This window comes from Ranitomeya variabilis, chromosome 6 (genome assembly GCF_051348905.1).
Source record: "Ranitomeya variabilis isolate aRanVar5 chromosome 6, aRanVar5.hap1, whole genome shotgun sequence".
In the NCBI taxonomy this organism is placed as follows: Eukaryota; Metazoa; Chordata; class Amphibia; order Anura; family Dendrobatidae; genus Ranitomeya; species Ranitomeya variabilis.
In genome coordinates, this window is record NC_135237.1 from 13,080,730 (window position 1) to 13,105,778 (window position 25,049).

Below are 25,049 nucleotides of genomic sequence, written 5' to 3' on the forward strand. Positions count from 1 at the left end.
GTGGCCAAACACCGGTAATAGACTAGCTCAGCAGCGCCCCTAGTGGCCAAACACAGGTAATAACTAGCTCAGCAGCGCCCCTAGTGGCCAAACACAGGTAATAGACTAGCTCAGCAGCGCCCCTAGTGGCCAAACACAGGTAATAGACTAGCTCAGCAGCGCCCCTAGTGGCCACACACAGGTAATAGACTAGCTCAGCAGCGCCCCTAGTGGCCACACACAGGTAATAGACTAGCTCAGCAGCGCCCCTAGTGGCCACACACAGGTAATAGACTAGCTCAGCAGCGCCCCTAGTGGCCACACACAGGTAATAGACTAGCTCAGCAGCGCCCCTAGTGGCCACACACAGGTAATAGACTAGCTCAGCAGCGCCCCTAGTGGCCAAACACAGGTAATAGACTAGCTCAGCAGCGCCCCTAGTGGCCAAACACAGGTAATAGACTAGCTCAGCAGCGCCCCTAGTGGCCAAACACAGGTAATAGACTAGCTCAGCAGCGCCCCTAGTGGCCAAACACAGGTAATAGACTAGCTCAGCAGCGCCCCTAGTGGCCAAACACAGGTAATAGACTAGCTCAGCAGCGCCCCTAGTGGCCAAACACAGGTAATAGACTAGCTCAGCAGCGCCCCTAGTGGCCAAACACAGGTAATAGACTAGCTCAGCAGTGCCCCTAGTGGCCAAACACAGGTAATAGACTAGCTCAGCAGCGCCCCTAGTGGCCAAACACAACCAATATCAGACTAGCTCAGCAGCGCCCTAGTGGCCAAACACAACCAATATCAGACTAGCTCAGCAGCGCCCCTAGTGGCCAAACACAACCAATATAAGACTAGCTCAGCAGCGCCCCTAGTGGCCAAACACAACCAATATCAGACTAGCTCAGCAGCGCCCCTAGTGGCCAAACACAACCAATATCAGACTAGCTCAGCAGCGCCCCTAGTGGCCAAACACAACCAATATAAGACTAGCTCAGCAACGCCCCTAGTGGCCAAACACAACCAATATCAGACTAGCTCAGCAGCGCCCCTAGTGGCCAAACACAACCAATATCAGACTAGCTCAGCAGCGCCCCTAGTGGCCAAACACAACCAATATCAGACTAGCTCAGCAGCGCCCCTAGTGGCCAAACACAACCAATATCAGACTAGCTCAGCAGCGCCCCTAGTGGCCAAACACAACCAATATCAGACTAGCTCAGCAGCGCCCCTAGTGGCCAAACACAACCAATATCAGACTAGCTCAGCAGCGCCCCTAGTGGCCAAACACAACCAATATAAGACTAGCTCAGCAGCGCCCCTAGTGGCCAAACACAACCAATATCAGACTAGCTCAGCAGCGCCCCTAGTGGCCAAACACAACCAATATCAGACTAGCTCAGCAGCGCCCCTAGTGGCCAAACACAACCAATATAAGACTAGCTCAGCAGCGCCCCTAGTGGCCAAACACAACCAATATAAGACTAGCTCAGCAGCGCCCCTAGTGGCCAAACACAACCAATATCAGACTAGCTCAGCAGCGCCCCTAGTGGCCAAACACAACCAATATCAGACTAGCTCAGCAGCGCCCCTAGTGGCCAAACACAACCAATATAAGACTAGCTCAGCAGCGCCCCTAGTGGCCAAACACAACCAATATCAGACTAGCTCAGCAGCGCCCCTAGTGGCCAAACACAACCAATATAAGACTAGCTCAGCAACGCCCCTAGTGGCCAAACACAACCAATATCAGACTAGCTCAGCAGCGCCCCTAGTGGCCAAACACAACCAATATCAGACTAGCTCAGCAGTGCCCCTAGTGGCCAAACACAACCAATATAAGACTAGCTCAGCAGCGCCCCTAGTGGCCAAACACAACCAATATCAGACTAGCTCAGCAGCGCCCCTAGTGGCCAAACACATTCAATATCAGACTAGCTCAGCAGCGCCCCTAGTGGCCAAACACAACCAATATCAGACTAGCTCAGCAGCGCCCCTAGTGGCCAAACACAACCAATATCAGACTAGCTCAGCAGCGCCCCTAGTGGCCAAACACAACCAATATCAGACTAGCTCAGCAGCGCCCCTAGTGGCCAAACACAACCAATATCAGACTAGCTCAGCAGCGCCCCTAGTGGCCAAACACAACCAATATAAGACTAGCTCAGCAGCGCCCCTAGTGGCCAAACACAACCAATATCAGACTAGCTCAGCAGCGCCCCTAGTGGCCAAACACAACCAATATCAGACTAGCTCAGCAGCGCCCTAGTGGCCAAACACAACCAATATCAGACTAGCTCAGCAGCGCCCCTAGTGGCCAAACACAACCAATATCAGACTAGCTCAGCAGTGCCCCTAGTGGCCAAACACAACCAATATCAGACTAGCTCAGCAGCGCCCCTAGTGGCCAAACACAACCAATATAAGACTAGCTCAGCAGCGCCCCTAGTGGCCAAACACAACCAATATCAGACTAGCTCAGCAGCGCCCCTAGTGGCCAAACACAACCAATATCAGACTAGCTCAGCAACGCCCCTAGTGGCCAAACACAACCAATATCAGACTAGCTCAGCAGCGCCCCTAGTGGCCAATCCCAGAATTAAACCAGACAGTCTCATACAGTGAAGCCCTTTGTGACCATTCACAAATCACAGCCATATAATCTAGTATCTAAATCCAGTTATTTTAAATCCAGTTTTTGTCTGGGAGAAAACTACAACTCCCAGCATGTCCATAGCCGGACAGCCCAGTCGATGATCCTGAACACTGCTGCTCTCTAGCTGTTCCACAACTACCACTCCCACCATGTCAGTGTCCTGGCAGCGCCGGTAGCCTGGTCCCTAATAGTAATGACACGAATTCTGCCGCATGTGGCCAATATGTAGAAACAGGCCAGAGAAAATGATCAAAAAGTGGTCAAAGCCCAAACCAGCCCTCCGACCCCACAGTCAGGAAACTAAAGTGACAGATTTATTTTGCTTCTGTAAATCATTATGTGCCGTATTCAGGAAGCAAACAATTGTTGGGCAGAGTGTAAAGCAGGGGTTAAAGGAATTTTCCTAACAGCTTTGGATTCAGACCACACAACTCTGAAAACTGGGGAAAAAAACAATGTGAATGAATTAATCCAGTGACTAATTATAAAAAGAAATTGTTAAACATAAAAAGCATTGTAAAACTTTTCCTAAACTTTTCCCCAAGTTCTGGTTGTGCAGGTGGCGCGGTTTCTCCAATGTGACCCCTACAGGAAGGTGGCGGTACTGCAGCAGCGACCACTGACGCATCGCGGGTTTATGGAGCAGATGATCGATCATAAGGTAAAACCACATGTGGGAAGAATGGCGCTAGGTGCAGACCCCGATCCCACAGGCAGTAAGTAGAATAAAGTGACCGAGTAACATCATTAGCCGAAATCCAGACGTTGCATTAACCGCCATGTGCGCAGGTTACAATGTAAAAGAAATGACCAACATCCTCCTGATGAAATCACAGACGAAACTAGATTTGTGCGGTCAAAGATCAGCCGTGGAATCCAAGGAGAATCTGGGCTGTTTCTTAAAGGGAAAAGCACAAATCTAAGTCTATCGAAGCGTCTGTTTGCGGATAGGACACAGGGGGCGCTCTTCATTGTATAATGAAATGGCTGCAACTTTGTAACAGACATTGGGGGAAGGAAATTCATCCAGGCTTCTGTGCTAATTTTGACGAACTTTCTTCCAGCAAAAATTTGCAACCTTATTACGGTAATTTGCCAAACTCGCGTCCGTTTCATGACCGGTTACTTTTAAAACTTTGCAATTTACCAAAATGCTGGCACTAAAAAAGTCTGCTCTTAACGAGGACGTGTGACCACATTAGAAGAGGGCAGGGATTGCACCGAGTTTATCAGATTTGGGTCTTTTTATTTAGTGCTAACATTTATGGTCTTTACAAGGGGGTGTGGCTCAGAGGACTCGTTGGGGTGTGTCTATAGGCTGCTCTGCATAATTTACCCTGTGAGCCACGCCCACTTGATAATTGGAAACAAAAAAATCCATTAAAATTAAAATCTAAATAAAAATATCTATATCTCCAGGTCCAAATGTTGGACGTAAAAGCAAACAAAAAAAGAACACAAAGTGTCCACCGTGGGTCAGAAGGTTGGGAATATTGGACTCGTCAGGTCACAGATGTGCACAGTTTATGATTCAGGCCGAGAACATGTGGCGCCGCTAATCGAATTCCGAGTTGTCAAATTCGAAGGCAGTTTCAGTAAATCTCCCATTGTAAGTAAATATTACAGTAAACATTTGGGAATGTAAAGAAGAGAGAACACAAAAGCAACAATGGAAATGTGAAAAATGCCGAACACGAGAACATTAGAGAACGTGGAAACAATTCTGAACATATGTAGGGTATTAACGTTTAAACAAACGGGAAGAAGAAAACAATAGAAAAAATAGTAGAAGTAGTAAACAGAGAGGAGGCTGAACACTGGGGAATGTAAAGGAAACATGAAACCGTAAGGAACATGGGCAAAATATCAGGCGAGAAAACGATGGAGAACACGAAAGCCGAGCTCAAATCAGCTGATACAATTATTATCTTCCGGCAGAAAACCGCAATAAAAATGAAACCTCTCACGTGACTACATCCGGATGAAACATTAGTAAGACACAATTATTTCACCACTTCTATAACTAAAAACATTAGTCATTTTAATTATTATTTTTTTCACAAAAAAAATTACCAAAGCTTTATAATTTTTCGCAGCTTTCATTGCTGGGTGTACTTAGTAATGACAAATGTAAGCCAGATTTAGGAATTCAAACTTTTTATAAAGTTGCAAAAAAGTTGAAATTCCAGCTGTAGGCAGAAGTGTTCGATGTAAAGATCCGCCAAATGAAACAAACGCTGTGCAAAGCTTCAAACATTCCTCGGTGATACATTCTACCTTCTGTCTTCCAATGTATCAGCACTTTTAGGCTGCCGTCACACGCTCAGTATTCGGTCAGTATTTTACATCAGTATTTGTAGCCAAAACCAGGAGTGGGTGATAAATACAGAAGTGGTGCAGATGTTTCTATTATACTTTTCCTCTATTTGGCTGCAAATACTGATGTAAAATACTGACCAAATACTGAGTGTGTGACGGCAGCCTTAGAGTTTTACTGTGAACAAAACGTTAATCTTTACATCGAGAGGCTAAAAATCTTTCCTAATTCTTCTCACTGCACAGTGTGTTATAATTGTATCCAATCTGTGATCCCAATATCCAGCCTGACACATTGTATCCATCAGGACAGGAGAGAGATTTCTGCCTCAGCTCACAGAGCATTGTCTGGACAGGATACAATTGTAACAGACCCTCAGCTTTGGAAACATAGAGGTGTTAAGGTGACTTTACACTTAAGTATTTTCTTGCCTGTCATCCATTCAGGTTGCATACCAGCGGGAAGCTGATCAGGCAGTAAGTGGGTTAATTGCCAGAATTTTAGCATTTTCCTCCTAAATCCCTTCTAAAAGGCCGTCAATGAACATGATTGGATTTTAGACACATTTGGCTGCGGCCTGAGCTCAGTTCTGCGCTGCTGTAGATATTGGCTCCCTCCCAGAATGCTTCAGTGCGACCGTGGAGATAAAACTAAAACGGCCGAGTCAGTAAAAATGTCTCCAGCGTGTTGTTATAGAGCTAAATATACATTATTATTAGTCCTGGACTATTCTATCAGCCCAAATATTTCCCCTTTCAGGTTTTCATGAGACAAACATAAAAGACAGCATTAAAGTCCAGGCCCCGTCATTCCATATCGGTGTGTGTATATATATATATATATATATATATATATATATATATATATATATATATATATATATATATATATGCTGTATGTATACAGGAGCTCGTGCCGTGGCGCGTCTATGAGGCCCACAGGTGGAATAAACCCAAGGGTGAACCATCACCTCCCACCATAAACCATTTCCAGACTGGGAGAATAGGACCAAAGTGCTGAGGAGCTGGTGTGAAACGTGCGCTGGCGGTGGGTGAGGGGCGGCACAGATCCATCTCACCCGGTCAGTAACTTCTATTATTTATTGGTTTAATAAGAGTATAGCCTGCGACTTCCTGTCCTCAGCCTCTGCTCTCTAATATTCCTTCTCCCTGGCGACAGTCACCCCAGAACTTGGGGGAACAATTCCCCTTTAATTCTGCCGCTCCTGAGAGAGCCAGTTGGGGGACACATGACAAACGCAAAAACTTAAAAGGGAAATCAATAACAGATGTATCCTTAATAGGGAGGAGCGGACCCCTGGAACTTCGGGTTTTGGCAACCGACCCAAACTTCAGTCCAAAATTCATTCCGGCACCAGAACTGTATCTGAACGGGAAACAAATTCTGAGCCCCATTGACAACAATGTGGACCCGAACTTTGGATCTCTCTCTCTGTCTATGACGGACGTCCACCCCCAACTCCGAACATTGCAGTGGACATCTGGGGAAACTCCGTGTTCAGTGTTTAGCCCCCGACACTAACGGCCCAGTACGAAGGCCGAACTTCTAAGTTCTAGTTCCCTCATCTCTAAACCTAATGTGTGAAAAAGAAAGTACAGGAGAATAAAAAACAAGGAATGTGACATGTATCCGCCTCCCTGCACACTGATTTGTTTGCATAGAAGTTTTTATTTGCTGTAGTGAAACCTATAGGTGAATGCATGAAAAAAAAATCACCACCAAAGATTGATATTATATACAGTTCAGACCAAAAGTTTGGACACACCTTCTCATTTAAAGATTTTTCTGTATTTTCATGACTATGAAAATTGTACATTCACACTGAAGGCATCAAAACTATGAATTATCACATGTGGAATTATATACTTAACAAAAAAGTGTGAAACAACTGAAATTATGTCTTATATTCTAGGTTCTTCAAAGTAGCCACCTTTTGCTGTGATGACTGCTTTGCACACTCTTGGCATTCTCTTGATGAGCTCCAAGAGGTAGTCACCGGGAATGGTTTTCACTTCACAGGTGTGCCCCGTCAGGTTTAATAAGTGGGATTTCTTGTCTTATAAATGGGGTTGGGACCATCAGTTGTGTTGAGCAGAAGTCTGGTGGATACACAGCTGATAGTCCTACTGAATAGACTGTTAGAATTTGTATTATGGCAAGAAAAAAGCAGCTAAGTAAAGAAAAACGAGTGGCCATCATTACTTTAAGAAATGAAGGTCAGTCAGTCCGAAAAATTGGGAAAACTTTGAAAGTGCCCCCAAGTGCAGTGGCAAAAACCATCAAGCGCTACAAAGAAACTGGCTCACATGAGGACCGCCCCAGGAAAGGAAGACCAAGAGTCACCTCTGCTTCTGAGGATAAGTTTATCCGAGTCACCAGCCTCAGAAATCGCAGGTTAACAGCAGCTCAGATTAGAGACCAGGTCAATGCCACACAGAGGTCTAGCAGCAGACACATCTCTACAACAACTGTTAAGAGGAGACTTTGTGCAGCAGGCCTTCATGGTAAAATAGCTGCTAGGAAACCACTGCTAAGGACAGGCAACAAGCAGAAGAGACTGGTTTGGGCTAAAGAACACAAGGAATGGACATTAGACCAGTGGAAATCTGTGCTTTGGTCTGATGAGTCCAAATTTGAGATCTTTGGTTCCAACAATCGTGTCTTTGTGCGACGCAGAAAAGGTGAACGGATGGACTCTACATGCCTGGTTCCCACCGTGAAGCATGGAGGAGGAGGTGTGATGGTGTGGGGGGGCTTTACTGGTGACACTGTTGGGGATTTATTCAAAATTGAACCAGCATGGCTACCACAGCACCTTGCAGCGGCATGCTATTCCATCCGGTTTGCGTTTAGTTGGACCATCATTTATTTTTCAACAGGACAATGACCCCAAACACACCTCCAGGCTGTGTAAGGGCTATTTGACCAAGAGGGAGAGTGATGGGGTGCTACGCCAGATGATCTGGCCTCCACAGTCACCAGACCTGAACCCAATCGAGGTGGTTTGGGGTGAGCTGGACCGCAGAGTGAAGGCAAAAGGGCCAACAAGTGCTAAGCATCTCTGGGAACTTCTTCAAGATTGTTGGAAAACCATTCCCGGTGACTACCTCTTGAAGCTCATCAAGAGAATGCCAAGAGTGTGCAAAGCAGTCATCAAAGCAAAAGGTGGCTACTATGAAGAACCTAGAATATAAGACATAATTTCAGTTGTTTCACACTTTTTTGTTAAGTATATAATTCCACATGTGATAATTCATAGTTTTGATGTCTTCAGTGTGAATGTACAATTTTCATAGTCATGAAAATACAGAAAAATCTTTAAACGAGAAGGTGTCCAAACTTTTGGTCTGTACTATATATATATATACACTGGAGACATGGAAAATTCACCATACATATAAAAATAATTACAAAGCTCACACCTTATAGTGCAACTGACACGGCCAACTTGCGGAAGCAGTGTTTTGTTTGCTTGTTTTTTGCAACAAGAATACACAATTTAACTCTAGAAAAAAAGTATGGTAAAAAAGCGGTGTCTTTGCAAAACCAGTATTAAAATGTATTCACTGATTATTTCCACTCCTTTTGTGACTCACTTTAGAAGGCGCATGATTAGCGGGAAAATGGGATGGGCGTTAAGATGCACACAATGCACTAAAGTTTTGGCTCAAAAATTGGTCTAAAGTAAGACAACAAGGAGGTGAGGAAAAAAGAAAAGATAATATAGAGATGCCCCAAAATTATCATCAAGGATAAGCTGCTGTGAAAACTTGCTGCATCTCGTCTAATTCTGACATGTCTACTGTTAATTCAGTTTTAGTAAATATTCACCGCAGAAAGTAAATAATAGGTAATGTAAGTGAGAGGACAAGAAACAATAGAAAACATGAAACAATAGAGAAGAGAAAACAGTGAAGAGGAAACAATAGAGAAGAGGAAACAATAGAGAAGAGGAAACAGCAGAGAAGAGGAAACAATAGAGAAGAGGAAACAATAGGGAACAGGAATCAATGGGAAACCGGAAACAATAGGAAACAGGAAATGATAAGGAACAAAAAACGATAGGGAAATAGGGAAAGTAAATGAAAAGGGAACAGGAAACAATAGAGACTAGCAAACAGCAAAGAAAAGGAAACAATAGGCAACATAAAATAATAGAGAGCAAGAAATAATAGTGAAGATCACACAACAGGAAACAATAGAGAACAAGAAACAATAGAGAAGAGGAAACAATAGATTGCAGAAAACAATAGTGAACAGGAAAAGATAGGGAATGTAAACAAGAGGGAACAGTAAACAAAGAAAAAAAACAATAGGTCACTTGAGTCAATAGGGCACAAGAAACAATAGAAAATATCAAACAATAGGGAACAGGAAACAATAGAAAACAAAAGGAAACCGGAAACAAGCTTTAAGGAAAATGAAACAATAGAGATGAAGAAACAGTAAGGAATGTAAACAATAGGGAATTTAAATAGAGGACAGGATACAATAGGAAACAGAAAACAATAAGGAATGTAAACAAAAGGGAACAGGATACAATGTGGAATGTAAACAATAAGGACAGGAAACAATATACATACAGGTCCTTCTCAAAAAATTAGCATATAGTGTTAAATTTCATTATTTACCATAATGTAATGATTACAATTAAACTTTCATATATTATAGATTCCTTATCCACCAACTGAAATTTGTCAGGTCTTTTATTGTTTTAATACTGATGATTTTGGCATACAACTCCTGAAAACCAAAAAAACCTGTCTCAATAAATTAGCATATTTCACCCGTCCAATCAAATAAAAGTGTTTTTTAATAACAAACAAAAAAACCATCAAATTATAATGTTCAGTTATGCACTCAATACTTGGTCGGGAATCCTTTGGCAGAAATGACTGCTTCAATGCGGCGTGGCATGGAGGCAATCAGCCTGTGACACTGCTGAGATGTTATGGAGGCCCAGGATGCTTCAATAGCGGCCTTAAGCTCATCCAGAGTGTTGGGTCTTGCGTCTCTCAACTTTCTCTTCACAATATCCCACAGATTCTCTATGGGGTTCAGGTCAGGAGAGTTGGCAGGCCAATTGAGCACAGTAATACCATGGTCAGTAAACCATTTACCAGTGGTTTTGGCACTGTGAGCAGGTGCCAGGAAGCATGAAGTGCTCCAAATCTCCTGATAGCTAGCTGCATTGACCCTGCCCTTGATGAAACACAGTGGACCAACACCAGCAGCTGACATGGCACCCCACACCATCACTGACTGTGGGTACTTGACACTGGACTTCAGGCATTTTGGCATTTCCTTCTCCCCAGTCTTCCTCCAGACTCTGGCACCTTGATTTCCGAATGACATGCAAAATTTGCTTTCATCAGAAAAAAGTACTTGGGACCACTTAGCAACAGTCCAGTGCTGCTTCTCTGTAGCCCAGGTCAGGCGCTTCTGCCGCTGTTTACCTGGGGAATGCGGCACCTGTAGCCCATTTCCTGCACACGCCTGTGCACGGTGGCTCTGGATGTTTCCACACCAGACTCAGTCCACTGCTTCCTCAGGTTCCCCAAGGTCTGGAATCGGTCCTTCTCCACAATCTTCCTCAGGGTCCGGTCACCTCTTCTCGTTGTACAGCGTTTTCTGCCACATTGTTTCCTTCCAACAGACTTACCATTGAGGTGCCTTGATACAGCACTCTGGGAACAGCCTATTTGTTGAGAAATTTCTTTCTGGGTCTTACCCTCTTGCTTGAGGGTGTCAATGATGGCCTTCTTGGCATCTGTCAGGTCGCTAGTCTTACCCATGATGGGGGTTTTGAGTAATGAACCAGGCAGGGAGTTTTTAAAAGCCTCAGGTATCTTTTGCATGTGTTTAGAGTTAATTAGTTGATTCAGAAGATTAGGGTAATAGGTCGTTTAGAGAACCTTTTCTTGATATGCTAATTTATTGAGACAGGTTTTTTTGGTTTTCAGGAGTTGTAGGCCAAAATCATCAGTATTAAAACAATAAAAGACCTGACAAATTTCAGTTGGTGGATAATGAATCTATAATATATGAAAGTTTAATTGTAATCATTACATTATGGTAAATAATGAAATTTAACACTATATGCTAATTTTTTGAGAAGGACCTGTACAACAAACAGTAGAGGACAGGAAATAACAGGGATTAGGAACCCATATGAAAAAAGAAACAATGGTAAACATGAAACACTAGGGAATATAGGGGAGGAAAACTAGAAGCAATAGGGAAAATGAAAGAACAGGAAACATTAGGGAATGTAAATAGGAAACAACATACAACAAGAAACAATAGAGAACATTAAATAATACAGAGCAGAAAACAAAAGGGAATGTAAACTTTATGGAACAGTAAACAATAAAGTCCAGTAAACAGTAGGGAACAAAACAAATTGGAATATGAAACAAAGGGGAATAGAAAACAAGAGGGAATGTAAACACTAGGAAAAAAGAGCAATAGAGAACAAGTAATACTGAGAAATAGGAAACAATAGGGGAATAATAATAGATCGGGAAACACTAGAAAGCAGGAAACACTAGATAACAGGAAATAGCAGGGAATGTAAACAACAGGTAAAAGGAAACTATGAAAACAAGAAACAAAAGGCAGCAGAAAACAATACAATATGTAACCAATGAGGAACAGGAAACGATAGAGGATGTAAACAATAGTAAAATAACCAATAGGGAACAGGAAACCATAGGGCATTTTTTTAAGGATTTACTGATAGAGCTATCTTATTCCGCAGCGCTTTACATACATTGTCATCACTGTCCCCAATGGGGCTCACAAATCAGTATGTCTTTGGAGTGTAGGAAGAAACCAGAGAACCCGGAGGAAACCCAAGCAAACATGGGGAGAACATACAAATTCCTTGCAGATGTTGTCCTTTAGTGTGATTTGAATCCAGGACCCCAGCGCTGCAAGGCTGCAGTGCTACTCACTGAGCCACCATACAGTGCTAACCACTGAGCCACCATACAGTGCTAACCACTGAGCCACCATACAGTGCTAACCACTGAGCCACCATACAGTGCTAACCACTGAGCCACCATACAGTGCTAACCACTGAGCCACCATGCTGCCCATGCAATGTAAAACAATAGTGAACAGAAAATGTTAGGAAACAATAGGGAATGTAACAGTATGGAGCAAGAAACAATAGGGAACAGGAAACAATAGGGAACGAGTAAAGACCAGGGGATGCAAACAATTGGAAATATGCACAACTATCCAACGTGTAATTGATGGGGAAGACATAAACTTGGGTCATACTCTTTGATTTCATTTTCTTATCTGAAGTTTTATTTCTGGCAGAAAACCACAATAAATATGAACCCTCACGTGTGACTACAGCCGGATGATACACTGATAAGACATAACGATCTCACTATTGCTAGTAATAATTTTGTATTGTTCCATGGAGTCTGTTTTGTGGCTGTTTCTGTGCATTTCTTAGAGACTGGATATATCTTCAGCAGCTGCTCTATAAAATACCATTATGTCTCTGGTGACGTGTAGAGTAACATTTAATATCCCGCTGGCGAGTAGCGCGGAGAGCAGGTGTGTTTGGACGGGTCACGTTAAACAAGACTGTTTACTGATCCGCAGACGAGTCCCGGCCACTGGTGACTTATTGCCTCGTTATATCAGACAAATGTGAATACAGGAAACTCAGCATCATGGCTGCTGTCTCTGCCACCAAATTGACATGCTGCCCCCCACCACCAAATGGACGTGCGGCCCCCGCCACCAAATGGTCGTGCTGCCCCCGCCACCAAATGAACGTGCTGCCCCCGCCACCAAATGGTGGTGCTGCTCCACCACCAAATGGACGTGCTGCCTCCGTCACCAAATGAACGTGCTGCCTCCGTCACCAAATGAACGTGCTGCCCCGCCACCAAATGGTCGTGCTGCCCCTGACACCAAATGGTCGTGCTGCCCCTGACACCAAATGGACGTGCTGCCCCTGACACCAAATGGACGTGCTGCCCCGCCACCAAATGGACGTGCTGCCCCCGCCACCAAATGGTCGTGCTGCCCCTGACACCAAATGGACGTGCTGCCCCCGCCACCAAATGGTCGTGCTGCCCTGCCACCAAATGGACGTGCTGCCCCCGCCACCAAATGAACGTGCTGCCCCCGCCACCAAATGAACGTGCTGCCCCCGCCACCAAATGAACGTGCTGCCCCCGCCACCAAATGGTCGTGCTGCCCCCGACACCAAATGGATGTGCTGCCCCGCCACCAAATGGACGTGCTGCCCCGCCACCAAATGGACGTGCTGCCCCCGCCACCAAATGAACGTGCTGCCCCCGCCACCAAATGAACGTGCTGCCCCCGCCACCAAATGAACGTGCTGCCCCCGCCACCAAATGAACGTGCTGCCCCGCCACCAAATGGACGTGCTGCCTCCGCCACCAAATGAACGTGCTGCCTCCGCCACCAAATGAACGGGCTGCCCCCGCCACCAAATGGACGTGCTGCCCCCGCCACCAAATGGATGTGCTGCCCCGCCACCAAATGGTCGTGCTGCCCCCCCACCACCAAATGGTCGTGCTGCCCCCACCACATGGTCATGTGGCCCCCGCCACCACATGATCATGCTGCCCCTGACACCACATGGTCGAGCTGCAGAGGCTACACAGAAGCCATCGCTGAGGCTGATAGAAATTGCTCTTAACCCCCTGTCACGATGATGTAAAAATGCCATATTGTGGGTTTAGTTCTAGAAGGTACCATGGCACACACACACGCTGCAGATTCGACCCCCCGTTCTCCCCCACTGCATTCACTGATACAAAAACAAAGCCCTATGGCAGCCACACTCTGTGCAACGTGACACCAACGTGTAGCAGCCTCCACTGAGCAGTTTTATGACTCTAAGCTGTGGGCAGACAAGTCTCCCTACCCTACTCATTCCCCCTCCCACCTGGTACTGGTTGAAACTGGTAGAGCGGTTTCAGTGAGTTATAGATCCCTCGATGGACATCCGGAATATCTATATAATTGTCTAAGGGGTACTTCCGTCTTTCTGTCCTCAACTTCCATAACGGAAATCCCGCGTTGCTGATTGGTCTCGCCAGCTGTTTGTCATGGCTGCCGCGACCAATCGGCAAAGGGCACAGTCCGATTAGTCCCTCCCTACTCCCCTGCAGTCAGTGCCCGGCGCCCGCATACTCCCCTCCGGTCACCGCTCACACAGGGTTAATGCCAGCGGTAACGGACCGCGTTATGCCGCGGGTAACTCACTCTGTTATCGCTGCTATTAACTCTGTGCGTCCCCAACTGCCTATGCAGCATCAATAGTAAAAAGATGTAATGTTAAAAATAATAAAAAAACAAAAAACCTGCTATTCTCACCTTCCGTCGAGGCGCGCGCGGCTGCCACCATCTTCCGTTCCCAGAGACGCATTGCGAAATTACCCAGAAGACTTAGACATCCACTACTCCATCCATCTGGACCGTCCAGGGTTGCTCGACACTCATCAGTAAACAAGACTGTTTTGAAATTAGTCTTCATGTATGTGTGGGCCCAATACAACCATTTCTGCTTGTAAACACTGTTTAAGGGTGGCCGAATAGTAGGTTTATGCACCACAGCAAGCCTTTGAAGGAGCCTACACCTTGAGGTTCGAGGGACTCCAGAGGCACCAGCAGCTTCAAATAACTGTTTTCTGCTTTGTAATGGTATTTTGGCAGCTGCTCTCTTAATCTGATGAACTTGTCTGGCAGAAACCTTCCTCATTATGCCTTTATCTGCATGAACTCTGTGTTCTGTTTCAGTCACAAATCTCTTCACAGTATGATGATCACTCTTAAGTTTTCGAGAAATATCTAATGTTTTCATCTCTTGACCAAGGCATTGCACTATTTAATGCTTTTCGGCAGCAGAGAGATCCTGTTACTTGAAACCAAAGACATACTGATAGGGAATTTAAATCGTGAGCCCCATTGGGGACAGTGATGATGATGTGTGCAAACTGTAAAGCGCTATATAAAAATAAAGATTATTATTATTATAAACCTGTGGCTGCTTAACCCCTTTCTGACCTCGGACGGGATAGTACATCCGAGGTCAGATCCCCCGCTTTGATGCAGGGCTCCGTGGTGAGCCCGCATCAAAGCCGGGACATGTCAGCTGTTTTGAGCAGCCGACATGTGCCCGGAATAGTGGCGGGTGAAATCGCGATTCACCCGCCACTATTAACTAGTTAAATGCCGCTGTCAAACACTGACAGCAGCATTTAACCGGCGCTTCCGGCTATCCGGCCAGAAATGAGCGCATCGCGACCCCCGCTGATCCTGATGCATCAGAATGGTGACCACAGAGGTCCTTGAGACCTATATGGTTACAGATCCCCGGCAGCTGTGAGCGCCACCCTGTGGTCGGCGCTCACAGCACACCTGATTTTCTACTACATAGCAGCGAACAGCAGATCGCTGTTATGCAGCAGAGGCAATCGGGCTGTGCCTGCTTCTAGCCTCCTATGGAGGCTATTGAAGCATGGCAAAAGTAAAAAAAAAAAAGTTTAAAAAAATGTGAAAAAAATAAGAAGAAATATAAAAGTTTAAATCACCCCCCCTTTCGCCCCATTCAAAATAAATCAATAAAAAAAATGAAACCTACATATATTTGGTATCGCGGCGTTGAGAATCGCCCGATCTATCAATAAAATAAAGGATTAACCTGATCGCTAATTGGCGTAGCGAGAAAAAAATTAGAAAACCCAGAATTACGGTTTTTTGGTCGCTGCGACATTGCATTAAAATGCAATAATGGGTGATCAAATAATCAAATCAAATAATAATGGGCGTATCTGCACCAAAATGGTATTATTAAAAATGCCAGCTTGGCATGCAAAAAATAAGCCCTCACCCGATCCCAGATCACGAAAAATGGAGACGCTACGGGTATCGGAAAATGGCGCAATTTTTTTTTTTTTTTTTTTTTTTTAGCAAAGCTTGGAATTTTTTTTCACAACTTAGATAAAAGAGAACCTAGTCATGTTAGGTGTCTATGAGCTCGTAATGACCTGGAGAATCACAATGGCAGGTCAGTTTTAGCATTTAGTGAACCTAGTAAAAAAAGCCAAACAAAAAACAAGTGTGGGATTGCACTTTTTTTTGCAATTTCACCGCACTTGGAATTTTTTTCCCGTTTTCTAGTACACGACATGCTAAAACCAATAATGTCGTTCAAAAGTACAAGTCATCCCGCAAAAAATAAGCCCTCACATGGCCATATTGAGGGAAAAATAAAAAAGTTATGGCTCTGGGAAGCAGGGGAGCGAAAAATGAACACGGAAAAAGGGAAAATCCCAAGGTCATGAAGGGGTTAATAATGTGGAACATCATTTTTAAGTAGTTTTCCTTTAATTAGAATCACCTGGAAAACTAATTATCACATGTGTTTAAGATTGATTTCAGTGATCCATTGAGCCCTGAGACACAAAACCATCGATGAGTTTATTTGAAAAACAAAACAATTAAATCTTTATGACACTTAAATTCAATTTGCATAATAATTTGGAACACGGCGTATAGTGGATGGAAACTTCTGCTTTTAACTGTACATGTCTATCGTCACACACAGAGATCCATCGTTACACATGGAGATCCATCGTCACACACGGAGGTCCATCGTCACACACGGAGGTCCATCGTCACACACGGAGGTCCATCGTCACGGAGATCCATCGTCACATACAGAGGTCCATCGTCACACACACAGATCCATCGTCACACACGGAGATCCATCGTCACACACAGATATCCATCGTCACACACACAGATCCATCGTCACACACAGAGATCCATCGTCACACATGGAGGTCCATCGTCACACACACAGATCCATCGTCACACACAGAGATCCATCGTCACACACAGATATCCATCGTCACACACACAGATCCATCGTCACACACGGAGATCCATCGTCACACACGGAGGTCCATCGTCACACACAGAGATCCATCGTTACACATGGAGATCCATCGTCACACACGGAGGTCCATCGTCACACACAGAGATCCATCGTCACACACGGAGATCCATCGTCACACACACAGATCCATCGTCACACACACAGATCCATCGTCACACACGGAGATCCATCGTCACACACGGAGATCCATCGTCACACACAGAGATCCATCGTCCCACACAGAGATCCATCGTCACACACAGATATCCATCGTCACACACACAGATCCATCGTCACACACACAGATCCATCGTCACACACAGAGATCCATCGTCACACACAGAGATCCATCGTCACACACAGAGATCCATCGTCACACACAGATATCCATCGTCACACACACAGATCCATCGTCACACACAGAGATCCATCGTCACACATGGAGGTCCATCGTCACACACACAGATCCATCGTCACACACAGAGATCCATCGTCACACACAGATATCCATCGTCACACACACAGATCCATCGTCACACACGGAGATCCATCGTCACACACGGAGATCCATCGTCACACACAGAGATCCATCGTCCCACACAGAGATCCATCGTCACACACAGATATCCATCGTCACACACACAGATCCATCGTCACACACAGAGATCCATCGTCACACACAGAGATCCATCGTCCCACACAGAGATCCATCGTCACACACAGATATCCATCGTCACACACAGATATCCATCGTCACACACACAGATCCATCGTCACACACAGAGATCCATCGTCACACACGTAGGTCCATTGTCACATACAGATGTCTATCGTCACACACAGATATCCATCGTCACACACACAGATCCATCGTCACACACAGATATCCATCGTCACACACAGATATCCATCGTCACACACACAGATCCATCGTCACACACAGAGATCCATCGTCACACACGTAGGTCCATTGTCACATACAGATGTCTATCGTCACACACAGATATCCATCGTCACACACACAGATCCATCGTCACACACAGATATCCATCGTCACACACACACAGATCCATCGTCACACACGGAGGTCCATCGTCACACACACAGATCCATCATCACACACAGATATCCATCGTCACACACAGAGATCCATCGTCACACACACAGATCCATCATCACAAACAGGTCCATCGTCACACACACAGAGATCCATCGTCACACACGGAGATCCATCATCACACACGGAGGTCCATCGTCACACACACAGATCCATCGTCACACACGGAGATCTATCGTCACACACAGATCCATCGTCACACACGGAGATCTATCGTCACACACAGATCCATCGTCACACACAGATCCATCGTCACACACGGAGGTCCATCATTACACACGGAGATCCATCGTCACACACACAGATCCATCGTCACACACAGATCCATCGTCACACACAGATCCATCGTCACACACGGAGGTCCATCGTCACACACGGAGGTCCATTGTCACACACACAGATCCATCGTCACACACACAGATCCATCGTCACACACACAGATCCATCGTCACACACAGAGATCCATCGTCACACACAGAGATCCATCGTCACACACAGGTCCATCGTCACACACACAGAGGTCCATCGTCACACACACAGATCCATCATCACACACAGATCCATCGTCACACACACAGATCCATCGTCACACACACAGAGGTCCATCGTCACACACACAGATCCATCGTCACACACACAGAGGTCCATCGTCACACACAGAGGTCCATCGTCACACACACAGAGGTCCATCGTCACACACACAGATCCATCGTCACACACACAGATCCATCGTCACACACAGAGATCCATCGTCACACACAGGTCCATCGTCACACACGGAGGTCCATCGTCACACACACAGATCCATCATCACACACAGATCCATCGTCACACACACAGATCCATCGTCACACACACAGAGGTCCATCGTCACACACAGAGGTCCATCGTCACACACAGAGGTCCATCGTCACACACACAGATCCATCGTCACACACACAGAGGTCCATCGTCACACACACAGATCCATCGTCACACACACAGAGGTCCATCGTCACACACACAGATCCATCGTCACACACACAGAGGTCCATCGTCACACACAGAGGTCCATCGTCACACACAGAGGTCCATCGTCACACACACAGAGGTCCATCGTCACACACACAGATCCATCGTCACACACACAGAGGTCCATCGTCACACACAGAGGTCCATCGTCACACACAGAGGTCCATCGTTACACACGGAGGTCCATCGTCACACACACAGATCCATCGTCACACACAGAGGTCCATCGTCACACACAGGTCCATCGTCACACACAGGTCCATCGTCACACACGGAGGTCCATCATTACACACGGAGGTCCATCGTCACACACAGAGGTCCATCGTCACACACACAGATCCATCGTCACACACAGAGGTCCATCGTCACACACAGAGGTCCATCGTCACACACAGGTCCATCGTCACACACGGAGGTCCATCGTCACACACGGAGGCTCTGGCCTCCATGCAGACACACATTTCATCCTCTGATGATGTTACACTTCTTGACTGAAGAGCATATCATTTGGCGCTGAGAGTTCACCAGCATCTCATAAGTCACAAGGAGGTGAATGGCGGCAGATAATCTGGTAATTGCGCTCTCTGTAGTGTTATTTCCACATTAGCGCTGTCTGTTCTCAGCGTCACGGCCGCACCAGAAGATTTATTACGTGTCTCCATAAGTCACTCCATTCACTGACAGGCAGCATGCGGATACTTCACATTCCACAGAGGACAAGGATGTGGATCTGCCAGAAAAGTCCTATGACTAACATATGGCCGCCATTAAGGCCATGTTCACACGTTGCGGATTTGATAAATCCGCAGTGCCAAAAGTACTGTGGATTTTATCGCGTTTTTTTTTGTGCGGTTTCCACTGCGGTTTTAGACACATGCGGGTTTCTATAATGGTGCGCGGTTTTTTCTGCAGCATGTGCACTGCGGTTTTTGTTTTAGGTTAACATTGTACTGTACAACGCATGGAAAACTGCGGATCCGCAGCAAAAACCACAACGTGTGAACATAGCCTATAGCTTCCACCGAGGTTCTTCCCCAGCTTTCCCACACCCCTGCATAACCAATCTGTCTGCACTACAACGACCCTTTCTTCACCCTCCTCTCCCCTCTCCTGTCCTCCTCCTCCCGTCCCCTCCTCTCGCCTGCTCCCTGTATTTTTGGGGTCTCTGTGTAATTTGCGCGGTTTGACTGCTGCTTCTCAGACAAGGTAATGGTTAGACCAATATTTCCGATGTGAGGGGCTTCCTGTAAGATGGTGGGATGAGAAGGGAGGGTCCGGTCCATGGAGAGAAGCGGACGGAGGAGGAAGAAAAGATGCAAAAAACAACAGGCGAACTCGTCCCACACCAGAATATCTGTCAAGAGCGAAAGGAAATCCTACTCCGACCATAGGAGCCCCCGAGTCGCCCTGTTGTGGAGGGTCTCTATCCTGACATTACAGCTTCCATAGGTTGTCGGCCATGAAGTGACATTATTCTGCACCAGTCTGCACTGTCAGTCCAGCGTCGTATTCATGAACCAGGCAGGCCTGGATGAGCGGGTCCTATGGATGCATCAAGATACAGGAGAGCGGAAAACAAGAAATTGTGGGAGGAAAGTGAATATAAAGGAGAAGAAGAAGAAGAAGAAGAGTGATGACACCTGAGGCTGCGGTCATCACCAGTGACATCTATGGCTGCCATCTCTGGGGGTCCTGGGGGGCTCAGTGTAAACGGCTCGTATACCCACATTATACACCGCTGAGGGGCGAGATTCCTCCGGGGCTCCAGCAGGAGGCGCCATTCACGGTGGCCAGTGTTATATCTAGGGCGAGATGACAGCACATTAGGGAGTTGCTATACGAGCAGTTATCCTATGTATACAGGCAGCATGGATTCTGCAGGACAGCGCCCCCCGCAGGCTCAGAGGATAGTGACATGCTTGTTTGTGGTGCAGGGGAACCTCCGGGGGCCACCACCCTCTTATGTGAGCAGTCCTTGGCACCATATACATGAATCACCATGCACAGACACAGGCGGCATCTTATGCATTTCACGATCCACCTTGTTCAGTGATACATACATTTGTGATTGAGGATAATGTCACATTTGCCTGCAGCTGAAACGTGGGGCCCTGGAGCTGGTTACTGGTGGGCCCTTGGGACCCCAGTCCGACACTGTATCTATGAATGGTTGTGGTTTTGGGTAATGTGTGGACGCTCTTGTTTTCCTCCACTCAGGACACGTCCACAGTCATCGACCAAGAGCCCTGGAAGCACAAACACCCTCTGTGTGCAGGAAGGAGGCCATGAAGGGGTTAAGCCGAGGTGCCGGACTGATAGCAGCGGGCTACGGAGCAAAGTGCGGCTGTCAATCCTCCCAGCACAGGCAACATCACAGTGTCACCCGGACAGGAGGCTCTGTATAGTGGGGCTGATTGGGCCATCACCGGGCAGAACGGTTACTTCTCTGCCCCACCAGCCCACCAGGGTGAAGGATGCGGACCCCTCCCCACCCTACATCACCTGCTATACAGTGCATTAACCCCTCTGCACCTTCGCCCACCAGGGATAATACAGGAAATTCCTTGCCACTCTACAACGCCTGGATGAAGGTGAATTAACCCTTTGCCACCTTTGCCCCCCAGGGATGATATATGCTAACCCCTCACCACTGTGGATCAATTAGTATAATATCTGCCCACCCTGAATCTCCAGGATTGCATGATTTACTGCAGACCCCGGCCATACATCATACCACTGACCACCAGGGACAATAGATATTAACCCCTTCACCACCCGAGATGGCCTGCAATGGTACGGCTAAACACAACCCCCCCGGACCAGCGATAATGATGAGCGTGCACCCCTGAACAACCACAGACCCTGAGGGAAAGTGGGTATTAACCTCTTAACCACCGGGGACCATTCGCAATTAAGTGACATGAGAAATACAATGTTTCGAGATCGCCGTCTAATGTGCAGGGTGGGGCGCCACCTAGTGGCAGGTTCATAAAACAATGGAGTGTAAACGATTCTTCCACCCCCAGCACTTGAGGTACTAGGAGCACATCACGATGGATACAAGTTAGTCTACGTTCACATTTGCGGTCTGCGCTGCAGCGTCGCCGCATGCGTCCCTATATTTAACATGGGGGCGCATGGACATGCGTCGCACTTGTGTTTTGCGCCGCATGCGTCACTGCGGCGCACGCGTCCGGGCGCAGAGGACGCAGCAAGTTGCATTTTTGCTGCATCCAAAATCAATCAAAAAAAGGATGCATGTGGCGCAAAACGCAGCGTTGTGCATGTGTTTTGCTGCGTTTTTGTTTGCGTTGTGCGTTGCGGCGCCGACGCTGCGGCGCACAACGCAAATGTGAACGTAGCCTTATAGAGTGACTGACAACGGAATCAGTCCCAGACTGACAGAACAATGCAGATTATTGTTACAAAGAATATAAAACTCCATCGGAGCAGAGTTCAGCGCCCAAATACTGCGCACTGGTATCTGTCTGCACCAAAAGGAAGAGCTGGTGCAAAAAACAACCCGGCCCCATAATCACAGCAAGAAGGGACAATCCGAGAGCAGCGCTCCTGCACATGGACGGATGTCGCACATCCATCTTCTCTGACAGCGCCTCATAATAAACTGTCAGCTGCTCAAACATGGCACCAATGGGGGGTGTTACATAGGACTGCAGGTGACGAGCCACAGGGGCACAAACATGGCACCAATGGGGGGTGTTACATAGGACTGCAGGTGACAAGCCACGGGGGCACAAACATGGCACTGACGGGGTGTTACATAGGACTGCGATGACAAGCCACAGACACAAACATGGCACAAATAGGGGGTGTTACATAGGACTGCAGGTGACAAGCCACAGGGGCACAAATATGGCACTGATGGGGTGTTACATAGGACTGCGGGTGACAAGCCACAGGGGCACAAACATAGCACCAATACGGAGTGTTACATAGGATTACAGGTGACAAGCCACAGGCACAAACATAGCACTGACGGGGTGCTACATAGGACTGCAGGTGACATCTACTACATTATCTGTACTCAGAGAGTTATCACTGTGTTATCTGTGGTGTTACATAGGACTGCAGGTGACATCTACTACATTATCTGTACTCAGAGAGTTATCACTGTGTTATCAGTGGCGTTACATAGGACTGCAGGTGACATCTACTACATTATCTGTACTCAGAGAGTTATCACTGTGTTATCTGTGGTGTTACATAGGACTGCAGGTGACATCTACTACATTATCTGTACTCAGAGAGTTATCACTGTGTTATCTGTGGTGTTACATAGGACTGCAGGTGACATCTACTACATTATCTGTTCTCAGGGAGTTATCACTGTGTTATCTGTGGTGTTACATAGGACTGCAGGTGACATCTACTACATTATCTGTACTCAGACTTATCACTGTGTTATCTGTGGTGTTACATAGGACTGCAGGTGACATCTACTACATTATCTGTACTCAGGGAGTTATCACTGTGTTATCTGTGGTGTTACATAGGACTGCAGGTGACATCTACTAAATTATCTGTACTCAGGGAGTTATCACTGTGTTATCTGTGGTGTTACATAGGACTGCAGGTGACATCTACTACATTATCTGTACTCAGAGAGATATCACTGTGTTATCTGTGGTGTTACATAGGACTGCAGGTGACATCTACTACATTATCTGTACTCAGAGCGTTATCACTGTGTTATCTGTGGTGTTACATAGGACTGCAGGTGACATCTACTACATTATCTGTACTCAGAGAGTTATCACTGTGTTATCTGTGGTGCTACATAGGACTGCAGGTGACATCTACTACATTATCTGTACTCAGAGAGTTATCACTGTGTTATCTGTGGTGTTACATAGGACTGCAGGTGACATCTACTACAATATCTGTACTTCGTTATCACTGTGTTATCTGTTGTGTTACATAGGACTGCAGGTGACATCTACTACATTATCTGTACTCAGAGAGTTATCACTGTGTTATCTGTGGTGTTACATAGGACTGCAGGTGACATCTACTACACTATTTGTCTTCGGGAGCGTTATATAGGGGTGAATCCCGCCTTTCCAGCAGTCGGTGAGCTGTCACTCTCTGACTGTCTTTCCTCTGGACTCTGCTCCCTGATGGATCTCAGTCCTGTGGCCTCAGCCCGGGTCACCTGGAGTCTGTGGGGCCCAAATATCTAGAAATCACAAACAGACGAATTGATTCTGTAGTAATTGTCTGCGGAGATGGGGAATGTGCGGACACCGGGGGTCTCCTGTGAGGAGAGGAATCAGCCCCCTGATCACTGTGGTCACCGCACAGCCCCCTGATCACTGTGGTCACCGCACAGCCCCCTGATCACTGTGGTCACCGCACAGCCCCCTGATCACTGTGGTCACCGCACAGCCCCGCACACTGGCACTGATACAATGTAGCCAGAACGGATACAACTAATGTAAACAAACAAGTCCAGTAATGTAAACACACAAGTAATGTAACCACACACGTGTCCGCCGTCCACTTACCAGAGCACAGACACAAGTCAGGAGCGAGCAGCAGACGATGGAAGCAAGACTGGTCCACAGCACCAGAGATGGTCCCATATCCAGGAGGCGCCGGCTGCATCCAACACACAGAGCTCGGGTCACACCGGCCCCCGGGGGGTCACTGCCTGCGCGCCCACCTGGCGGCGCCACCTGAGGACAGAGGCCATGTCTCCAAGATCAGAGGGGGCTCTGCTGCAGGGGGCCCGGGCAGGGGGTCTGCAGCTGCAGTCAGCAATATGGACACTGAAATCCCATCACAGAGAAGACAGAGGCCGGGGGAGGCCAGCAGCTGTGAAGAGAGGCCAGGAGCTGTGAAGAGAGGCCAGCAGCTGTGAGGAGAGGCCAGGAGCCGCCGGGTCCCAGCACCAGGACTTCGGTTACTTTCCTGGAGCCAAACTTTCTCCTAAACTGAAGATCAAGTCCCCTGAAGGAGAAGGAGTAGATCCCCCATCCTCCACACCCCCAGC

At 46.8% G+C, this 25,049-nt stretch overlaps 1 protein-coding gene across 1 annotated transcript in view; it reads right to left on the bottom strand.

Moving 5' to 3' along the window:
• The window catches only part of PTH1R (parathyroid hormone 1 receptor), a 247,940-nt gene extending 223,157 nt beyond the window's left edge, over window positions 1-24,783 (bottom strand). The window contains exon 1 of the mRNA XM_077267851.1: window positions 24,562-24,783. Within this exon, the coding sequence (XP_077123966.1) occupies window positions 24,562-24,639 (78 nt within the window). The 5' untranslated portion in view covers window positions 24,640-24,783. The remainder of the gene's footprint in view (window positions 1-24,561) is intronic.
• Window positions 24,784-25,049: the final 266 nt, after the last annotated feature.